Below are 11,145 nucleotides of genomic sequence, written 5' to 3' on the forward strand. Positions count from 1 at the left end.
CCCGGCTAGTTTTTTGTATTTTTTAGTAGAGACGGGGTTTCACTGTGTTAGCCAGGATGGTCTCGATCTCCTGACCTTGTGATCCACCCATCTCGGCCTCCCAAAGTGCTGGGATTACAGGCTTGAGCCACCGCGCCCGGCCCTAACCGGGTCTTAACAAAAACAAACAAATAAACAAAAAGCTTTGTCTGAACAAAGCTGCTTTATAGCACAAAAGGATATCAACCTGAAAGACGAAATGCAACATAGTATAAAGTCAGAGACCAAAAATGTATCAATGAAAAATATAGTAAAGTAGTAAACATCTGATTAATATTTTCCATAAACAACTAAATGACGTAAGTTTAGAGTGATGACAGTATCTAGTTATGTTTTAAATATAATGTAAGGAAAGTAATTATTTTGCAAAAAACAAAGTGCTAAAATTCAAACAAGGTGTTATTTTAGATCAACTAACAAGCTTACATTAAACTGAACTCCTGGTTCACTGAGAAGAGGGTACCTTCTGTAAAGTCTTTGGGTGAGTTGACTTGAGGTTCATACAATAAAACTTGCCGTTTGAGTTTTGGGAAAGCTACTAAAGACTAGGAAGAATAAGGAGAAAACAATTAGCATCTATAAACAGTATGGAATACTAAGATCAATTCTCCCACATAATCAACATAGGCAAGAAAAAGATTACAAACACAAACTTAAAATGTTTGGTACTTCCATGAGTATAACATTTGAATGCATAATGAGGAAAGAGAGGAGATGAAAAGAGTTGGTTATGAGAAAGCAATAAATGCTCTCTTTACAATAAGACAAGAAACTGGGATTGGTCACGCAGGACCATAGTAGACACCATCTGCCAGTTATATACCAGCTATTTCCTCCATAGGTAATAATTAATTTTGGAACTTCAGGCCAAGTGCAGTGGCTCACGCCTGTAATTCCAGCACTTTGGGAAGCTGAGGCAGGCAGATTACTTGAGCTCAGGAGTTTGAAACCAGTCTGGGCAACATGGCGAAACCCCGTCTCTACTGAAAATACAAAATTTAGCCAGGCATGGGGCATGCCCCTGTAGTCCCAGCTACTAGGGGGACTGAGGTGGGAGGATCGCTTGAACCTGGGAGGTGAAGGTTGTAGTGAGCTAAGATTGCGCCACTGAACTCCAACCTGGATGACAAAGCAAGCCTGTCTCAAAAAAAAAAACTGGAACTTTAAGAAGTTTATGGAGTAGGAATAAAATGTAGTTGTGAGCAGGGGGATAATGAGTACAATCTACAAGTCCTCAAACAGACCAAAGTTTGCTTTTAGATTTTTGGTCATCATAAAACCTCTGAACACATTCTCAGTATAAAAATTAAGTATGTATATGAGGTACGGTGGCTCAGGCCTTTAATCCCAGCACTTTGGGAGGCTGAGGCGGGCAAATTACCTGAGGTCAGGAGTTTGAGACCAGCCTGACCAACATGGTGAAACCCCATCTCTACTAAAAATATATAATTAGCTGGATGTAGGGGCACATCCCTGTAATTCCAGCTACTTGGGAGGCTGATACAGGAGAGTTGCTTAAACCTGGGAGGCGGAGGTTGCAGTGAGCTGACATTGTGCCATTGCACTCCAGCCTGAGTGACAAGAGCGAAACTGTCTCAAAAAGAAAAAAAAAAAACAAACCCAAAGTACATAGCTGGTCACGTTCCTCACAGGTAAAACTTAAATACCAACTCAATCTTTCCCTTTTTAAAAAAAAATTTTTTGAGATGGGTCTCACCATGTTGCCCAGGCTGGAGTGCAGTGGCATGATTGTGGCTCACTGCATCCTCCTGGGCTCAAGCAATCCTCCCACTTCAGCCTTCCAAGTGGCTGGGGATACAGCCACCAAGCTGGCTAATTTTTGTTTGTTTGTTTTTAGAGATGGGATTGCACTATGTTGCCTAGCTAGTTGCAAACTCCTCAGTTCAAGCAATCCTCTCCTCCCACCTTGGCCTCCCAAAGTGCTGGGATCACAGCCATGAGCCACTGCTCCTGGCCTCTCCTTTTTTTTGAAGCACTTTTTTCTGCCTTGTTAACCCACCTATTGGCAATTTATTTTTTTCATAAATATCTCACTAGTATGTGGGGATGTATATATATAATAATATACATAATTATATATATACGTATTTTTTATATATATATATATATATATATTTTTTTTTTTTCCCCAGACGGAGTCTGACTCTGTCGCCTGGGCTAGAGTGTAGTGGTGCAATCTCGGCTCACTGCAACTTCCGCCTCCTGAATTCAAGCGATTCTCCTGCCTCAGCCTCCCAAGTAGCTGGGATTATAGGCGCGTGCCACCACACCCAGCTAATTTTTGTATTTTTAGTACAGATGGGGTTTCACTAGGCTGGTCTTGAACTCCTGACCTCAAGTGATCTGCCCACCTCAGCCTCCCAAAGTGCTGGGATTACAGGCGTGATCCACTGTGCCCGGCCTCTATTTTTCATGATAAGACCTTTTGAAACTGTTATGAATTTAATAATATATTACAAGCCAATCATATATTTCCTGCTACTTGAGAGGATACAATCTTAAAAACAAAAAAACATAAACCAACCCATAAAGTCCTTCTAAGTTCAGCATCAGGGAGTTCAGTTGCAAGTTTAAGATTTTCAAAGCTGATTTTCTCTCTGGGTCTTTGGTTCCATGCAAACAACACAGCGAGCTGAAACGTGGTTACCTCCAAATCATACTGACCAACTTCATTCTTAAATGTTATCTACAATAGATAAAATAGATTTTTAATAAATAAGAATCAATGACATGAATTTATATATGAAAAAGGCTGCTGTCTTCCAATATCCACTCTTGCTTTCACAGTAATAAACATTTTAGAAGACATTAATGACTGCCCAGAATACATGCTTATCTCCCAGCTTTCCATGTAACAAAATGTGGCCACGAGACTGAGTACTGGCCAATGTGATGCAAATGGAAATGACAGAGGAAACTTCTAGAAGTTGTCCCTAATGAAAGGTATAAGCTACCCTCACCTTTTGCTTTTTGTTGCCAGGAAGACTGAGATAGCTGGGATCATGTTGAATCCTGAGGACAAGGGCAGAAGCCTATGTCCCTAACAACTTCATGAAAAAATTTCACTATTTCTGCTCAAACTTTTACACATGAGAGAGGCGAAAATCTATTTTGTTTAAGCAATTCTTCTGTGGAGTCCTGCTAATTTCATCCAAACTGAAAGCTGAAGTAACAAACACACTATCTACTTACAATTCCATTTGACATGAGATGATGCCAATGTAATTTTCTGCCACTATGATTTTTTTTGTAGAATTCTTCTACTTCTGGTATCAGGTCCTCCAGTTCAGTAGGAAGTGAGACAAAGACTTTCTCAGAACTTCTTGACCAGGCACCAGCATTCAGAATTTTTATATTAACTGAATCAGCTATACAGAACAATATCAGGAATATAAAGTAAATTATCTTAACAATGGATAAAATTCAAAATAAATACAGGGTAACTTTGGGTGAAAAATCAGTAAGACTATAAAGATTTTGTTAAAAGTGTCCTTTTGTTTTGAAATAAAGATCTGCAAATCTAACACACTGCTTTGATAGCTGTCTCCAAGGAAATGGACTTCATAACATCTTTCGATCTATTACTGCTGAGGTTTATTTTTAATTTACTGGAAAACAAAGATATTCTTTTTTCTAAGTTTAAAAAATATATATGTAATTATAAAATAATACCTGGTAATGCCAATTTATTATTTTTGTGCATTTCCTTAAAAGCTTGGTTCAAATCTTCAGATACTTTTATGTCCTGAAACATTCTAGCAAGCTTGTTTACATAATCCGCTGGCATACCAACTTCCTATAAAAATCAAAGACGGAAGAGGTAATAAATACATAATCTGATATACTACTGGGAAAATTTTTAATGAAAAAACTAAGTCTTAGATGTTTTAATACAAAATTTTTCTCTCTTATTTATTAGAATTTTATTGTCTAATACCTATGAAATTTGCTCTTAGAAACAAAATACGGTATTACAAGGGGTCCCTGCTTTGTGTAATTTTAGTATGTATGAATTTCAGTTACCACAGCGCAGTTACATAATACCAATTCTCCAAGAACAAAGCTCAACTTTCAGTTGACACCATATAATAAATGTGTAACTGCATAAAGTAAAAACTTTATTTCTAGTTCTTCGATCCACAAATCATGACAAAAATAACAGTGACTAATCATAATACGTCTTTCAAAATCAATTAGTTGGCATGGTGTGTAATCCTAGCACTTTGGGAGGCTGAGGCAGGAGGATCACTTGAAGCCAGGATTTTAAGACCAGCCTGGGCAACACAGTGAGACCCCATCATTACCAAAAATTTTTAAAAGTTAGCGGGATATGGTGGCATACTGCCAATAGTCCCAGCTACTCGGAAAGCTGAGGTGGGTGGACTGCTTGAGCCCAGGAGTTTGAGCTCTGATTGTGTTACTGCACTCCAGCCTGGCCAACAGAAGATCCTGTTTGTTAAAAAAATAAAATAAATACATTTAAAAAAATGTAAATACAATCTATCAGTCATTTGTTTATTCAGTTAAACCACAGAGAGCAAAGTGTGCAGTTTCATTGTATCCTTGGCTTCCAGTAATAAACCCACATGACAACTTATAAAAAAGAATAATCAAACAAGATAATTGGCACACAAAGATGACAAAAGTAAACTGAGGAAATGAAAAGTGATAATGCTAGAAATGAAAGTAAAATAGAACAAAAATGGAGTTACAGAAGAAAGCTGACTGTGGTTGTCAGGCTGATAATGCCAGTGTTGAGGAACTTAGTGAAGGCAAATTATCAACATAAAAGATAAAAGTGGTGAGTGACAAAAAAGATAAGATACCCTAGAGGAAGTGATCCTGGCAAAAATGCTATAAAGGAATTTGCAGTATTTCATGACACTGAAAGCCCAAAAGATAAAATGCTAGATGATCTAAATTACAGGGGGTATGACAACTCCCCAAGGCAAAGAAAAGATGCTTACTCTGTCAAGTTACACAAGAAGGCAAGAGCTATTCAAACTACTCTTTTTTTCTTTTTTTTTTTGAGGCAGAGTCTTGCTCTGTCGCCCAGGCTGGAGTGCAGTGGCGCGATCTTGGCTCACTGTTTAAGTTCCGCCTCCTGTGTTCACACCATTCTCCTGCCTCAGTCTCCTGAGTAGCTGGGACTACAGGCGCCCGCCACTACGCTGGGCTAATTTTTTTATATTTTTAGTAGAGACGGGGTTTCACTGGGTTAGCCAGGATAGTCTCGATCTCCTGATCTCGTGATCCACCCGCCTTGGCCTCCCAAAATGCTGGGATTACAGGCATGAGCCACCACGCCCGGTCTCAGACTACTCTTTATTAACAGCTTTACTGAGTCAGATAATTTACCATAAAATTTACCCTTTTAAAGTATACAATTTGGTCGGGCTCACGCCTGTAATCCCACCACTCTGGGAGGCCGAGGTGGGTGGATCACCTGAGGTCAGGAGGTTGAGACCAGTCTGGCCAACATGCTGAAACTCATCTTTACTAAAAATAGAAAAATTAGCCGGGCTTGGTGGCACACGCCTGTAATCCCAGCTACTCAGGAAGCTGAGGTAGGAAAATTGCTTGAACCCGGGTGGCCAAAGTTGCAGTGAGCCGATATCGCACCATTGCACTCCAGCCTGGGCAACAAAGTGAGACTCTGTCTCAAAAAAAATAAAAATAAAAATAAGATAAAGTACACGATTTAATAAAGTTTAGCATATTCCCAGAGGTGTGCAACTATCACCACTATCTAATTTTAGAACATTTCCATCACCCCAAAAAGAAACCCCATACTATTTACAGTCACTCCTCATTTCCCCTCCTGGCCCCAACTCCTGCAAGTCACTAATTTACTGTCTGTGTCTGTGGATTTGCCTATTCTGGACACTTCATATTACTGGAATCATATGATATGGTCTTTGGGATTGGCTTCTTTCGCTTAGCATTATGTTTTCAAAGTTCATCTAATATTGTAGCATGTATTGGTACTTCATTCCTTTTTATCACAAAAAATATTCTATTCTATGGACAAATCACATTTTATTCATTAGCTCACTGACATTTTGGGATGTTTCCACTTTCTGACTATTATTAGTAATCTTGCCATGAACATTTGTTTACAAGTTTTCACATGAAACACGTTTTCATTTCTCTTCAAATGAACTACCTAAGAGCGAAATTGCTGGGTCAACTCTGTTTAACATTTTAAGGAACTGCCCAACAGTTTTCCAAAGTGGCTGCACCATCTTATATCCCCACTAGCAACTTATGAAGGTTCCAATTTCTCCTCTTCCTTACTAACATTTGTTATTGTCTGTCTGTATTTTAGCTACCCCAGTGGGAATAAAGTAGTACCTCTTTGTGTTTTTTTGTTTGTTTGTTTTTGAGAAAGGGTTTCACTCTGTTGCCCAGGCTGCAGTGCAGTGGCACGATCTCAGCTCATTACAACTCTGAACTTCTGGGCTCAAGCGATCAACCCATCTCGGCCTCCCGAGTAGCTAGAACTACAGGCACACATCACCATGCCTAGCTAATTTCTGTAGAGATTCGGTATTGTTATGTTGCCCAGGGTGGTTTCTAACTCCTGGCTTCATGCGATCCTCCCACCCCAGCCTTCCAAAGTATTTGGGATAAGCGGGAGCCACCAAGTCCAGCCTCTCCTTGCATTTCACTAATGACTAATGATGTTGAGTATCTTTGCATGCACTTATTGGCCATTTGTGTATCTTCTGTGAAGAGACGTCAATTCCAAACCTTTGCCTGCTTTTAATTATTTGTCTTGTGTGTGTGTGAGTGAGGGAGACAGGACCTGACCCTGTTGCTCAGGCAGGAGTACAGTGGTATGATCTCTGTTCACTGTAACCTCCACCTCACAGGCTCAGGCGATCCTCCCACCTCAGCCTCCCAAGCACCTGGGACTAAGGTGCATGTCACCATGCCCAGCTAATTTTTGTATTTTTTGTAGAGATGGAGTTTCACCACGTTCCTCAGGCTCGTCTCCAACTCCAAGCACAAGCCATCTGCCCTCCCACCCCAGCCTCCCAAAGTGCTGGGATTACAGGTGTGAGCCACCATGGCTGGCCTTATTTGTCATTTTACTGTTGGGTCTTGGTATTTTTTTTTTTTAACAAAGAAATAACGTAGGCCAGGCGTGGTGGCTCATGTCTATAATCTCAGTACTTTGGGAGGCTGAGGCAGGAGGATCACCTGAGCCCAGGAGTTCAAGACCAGCCTGGCCAAAACGCAAAACCCCGTCTCTACTAAAAATACAAAAATTAGCCAGGTGTCATGGCGCAAGCCTGTAGTCCCAGCTACTTAGGAGGCTGAGACAGGAGAATTGCTTGAATCTGGGAGATGGAGGTTTCAGTGAGTCAAGATCACACCACTGCAATCCAGCCTGGGCAACACAGCAAAGACTCTGTCTCCAAATAAAAAAAGAAAGAAAGAAAAAAGTAATTTAACTCTAAAGGTTTCTCGTAGTAAATACGTATTAGTTTTGCTATTTTTCCCTTTTTCCTATATATTTATAAGTGACAGTAAGAGTTTTGAGTCTTTTGACAGTAGTTTTTAAAAGTCACAGAATAATCATTCATTTTCCTACTAAGCAGTTTCAGTTAGCACAGTCATTTTTACTATCCTACAGTGCCATGCAAAGGGCTATCCGTAAGTTAAAATATCTGTAGGTCTCTCTTGTGTGTGCTCGCTCGCACTCTCTCTCTCTCTCCATATATATATATATGGAGAGAGATACATACACAGAAATGAAAGACATTTACTTTAATAATTAAAACAAAAAAAACTCAAAAATTTTTATATTGGAATTTAGTTATAATCAGCATTGATTCCCTAAATAGGCCATCATTTAAAGGTTCTTTTTGCTGTACAGATTTGTTATTATTTATAAACATCTCTAAAGTTAAGCATTCATTCCTGAAAATACCTTAAAGATATAATAGTCTACTTATTTATTTATTTATTTATTGAGATGGATTCTCGCTCTGTCACCCAGGCTGGGGTGCAGTGGCACAATCTTGGCTCACTGAAAGCTCCGCCCCCTGGGTTCACACCATTGTCCTGCCTCAGCCTCCCAAGTAGCTGGGACTACAGGCACCCGCCACCACGCCTGGTTAATTTTTTTGTATTTTTAGTAGAGATGGGGTTTCACCATGTTAGCCAGGATCGTCTCCATCTCCTGACCTCGTGATCCGCCCGTCTCGGCCTCCCAAAGTGCTGGGATTACAGGCGTGAGCCACTACGCCTGGCCCCTGTAGTCTATTTATTAATAAGGTCAGTTTAAACAAGAGTTGAGGTACAAATGAGAGTGAAACAGTAGAAACAACTCAAGAACAAAGACACTTTTACTAAAAGTATTAAGAACATTTATTAGATATCACTTTATTTTACATAATTGATGCTATATTCTTTTTTTTTTGAAATGCAGTCTTGCTCTGTCACCCAAGCTGGAGTGCAATGGCGTGATCTCGGCTCACTGCAACCTCCATCTCCTGGGTTCCAGTGATTCTCCTGCCTCAGTCTCCCAAGCAGCTGGAATTACAGGAGTGCACCAGCACATCCAGCTAATTTTTGCATTTTTAGTAGAGACAGGGTTTTGCCATGTTGGCCAGGCTGGTCTTGAACTCTTGACTTCAGGTGATCCACCTGCCTCGGCCTCCCAAAGTACTGGGATTACAGGTACGAGCCACTGTGTCTGGCCTAATTGATGCTATATTCTTATAAAATGTTTCCTACTTCTTTTACATTAACAATATCTCCGAAATGTATTACTTAAGCACATATATAAATGATGCAATATATTAGAAAACCAAATATTTTTTAAAATTTACTTACTCTTAGCCACTCTACCATGTTTTCTTCAATTTCACTATCGGCAGAGATGTCTAATATAAGACGTCGTGTCAAATGAGCTTTATGATACCTCATAAAAACATCTTTGTTCTGTACATACTTAAGTACCAAGAGCTGTATGAAAAACAAAGTTACCTTCAGTTCTTATATACTCTTAGTCATCTCTCGAATTTAGACCTTCCTATATCCACCAACTGTCACAAGTCAGAAATTTTTATAAGCATATAGATAGAGGCCTACTAAATTATCCATCTCTGAGAAACACCCAGTCTTGATACACTACTTTAAAAGTTAGCAAAATTGAGACTATAACCAAATAAAATTGTAGTTGCTCTAAATATCAGTTTTTTAGATTTTATATAAAATGCAACGATATACTTTACATGAAAAAAATCAATGTTTTTTTCTCCCCCCGCAAGTGTCTCTTCTACTTATCTTTTCCACATTTTTTTCTGACACTAATTATCTCTCTGGGCCTTTCTGTCTACACTTGCCCAATATCTTATTTTTTTTTCTTGTTTGTATTCCTGGGCTTATATCATTACACTAACAACTGGGTGACAAAGATGAAAGCAACTACTTAATCTCCTCTCACTCATCCCTTGCTATCTATCTTGGACTCTCACCAAAAGGAAGGAGTGAAAAATTCCCAATCTCTCAACTATCATTCCAAATTTGTTGGAAAGATATGTCTTGTATTAGTAGCCAGAACTTAATTTCTAAAAATAATCAAGAAAGGAGAGGAATTAAATGGTATTCCCTTCAAGAAGCTGTAGAATAAACATTTTCAGAAAGAAAAATAACCCCCCTTAGAGGTCTTGCACTGTAAAACTTCATAACACTAGTTCTTTACACATAATACATTTTTAAATTGATACTATCACAGGAAGTCCTGTAAGCAAAACACAAATTCAAAGTAAGGTAGTTTTAAAAGTTGAAATACAAAACATTATGTACCACTTCTTTAAGCTTTGCTTCAATCTCTTCGGAGGTTAGTTTTTTGCTTAATGGTGTTTTTCTTAGCAACATGTCACAGTAATTGGCAAGCAGCTCAGGGCATTTTGATTCAGGCTGAGTTTTTAATCCCACCCTAAAAAACAAATTAAAAGCAGTTGATGGAAAAATGATTGATGTTTGCAATTATTTTTTTCTAAAGCCAATTATTCACATGCGAATTTCTTATGTTAAATAATCTAGTGACCAGGTTTGGAACTAGGATGAGCAAGCATCCTAGGGTGCCTAATTTAGGGAGGCACTCACTGTTAGGTACCCCTAAGTGCTGATGCTGTACTTGCAGAGCCCTGAGAGTAAGAATCTCCTTCAATTTTGCACTCTAGGTGCCTTCTTGCCTCACCCTAGTGCTGACCTTGGCAATGATAATTAAAATATTTTGTTCAGAAATCTGTTAAAATACTTTTGAAAAACTGTTAAATTCTTGGAAACTTATGTTAACATTTAAAACTTTTATGATTAATATATTAAAATGGTTATTTCACTCTTTAAAATGTATCCAATATAACCTACATTCCATAATGATGATATATATACCATCATGCATTTAAAAAAAACTATACATGAATTCTTCCTAACCAGTAGAGAATTTGTATCTCGATTTCATTTTCCTGATACAAATTTTTCTTTAGTTTGAGATGGAGTTTTGGTCTTGTCCCCCAGGCTGGAGTGCAATGGTGCCATCCTGGCTCACTGCAAACTCTGCCTCTCGGGTTCAAGCCATTCTCCTGCCTCAGCCTCCTGAGCAGCCAGGATTACAGGTGCCCACCACCATGCCCAGCTAATTTTTGCATTTTTAGCAGAGATGGGGTTTCGCCATGTTGGCCAGGCTGGTCTCAAACTTCTGACCTCAGGTGATCCACGTGCCTCGGCCTCCCAAAAAAGTGCTAGGATTATATGCATAAGCCACTGCACCTAGCTCCTGATAACAATGTAAACACAGCATATTGTTGTTTTTTAAAAAATAACTGAGACAGAAACACACACAAATTAAAAAATTTAAAAAATTGAGACAAGGTCTCACCATCTATATTGTCCAGGCTGGACTCCTCCTGAGTAGCTGGGACTATAGGTGCATGCCAGTGCACCCAGCAGTATATTGTATTTTTATGCTTGAAAGTCTTACATTTATTTTTTATCCTACTTCTCTAAAAATATATGTAAATAAATTTAAATTCGGGATTTTGAAATTTCTTGTGCTTATAAAAT

The 11,145-nt window shown here is 38.9% G+C and overlaps 1 protein-coding gene across 1 annotated transcript in view; it reads right to left on the reverse strand.

Annotated features, from left to right (window-relative positions):
- CUL5 (cullin 5) overlaps nt 1-11,145 on the reverse strand; it is a 112,845-nt gene that overhangs the window by 9,177 nt on the left and 92,523 nt on the right. Inside the window, 5 exon segments of the mRNA XM_011984761.1 lie at nt 466-584; nt 2,585-2,746; nt 3,253-3,428; nt 3,733-3,856; nt 8,908-9,039. Coding sequence (XP_011840151.1) covers nt 466-584; nt 2,585-2,746; nt 3,253-3,428; nt 3,733-3,856; nt 8,908-9,039 — 713 coding nt within the window.

The sequence above is a fragment of the Mandrillus leucophaeus genome, unplaced genomic scaffold, assembly GCF_000951045.1.
Source record: "Mandrillus leucophaeus isolate KB7577 unplaced genomic scaffold, Mleu.le_1.0 Scaffold273, whole genome shotgun sequence".
NCBI lineage: Eukaryota > Metazoa > Chordata > Mammalia > Primates > Cercopithecidae > Mandrillus > Mandrillus leucophaeus.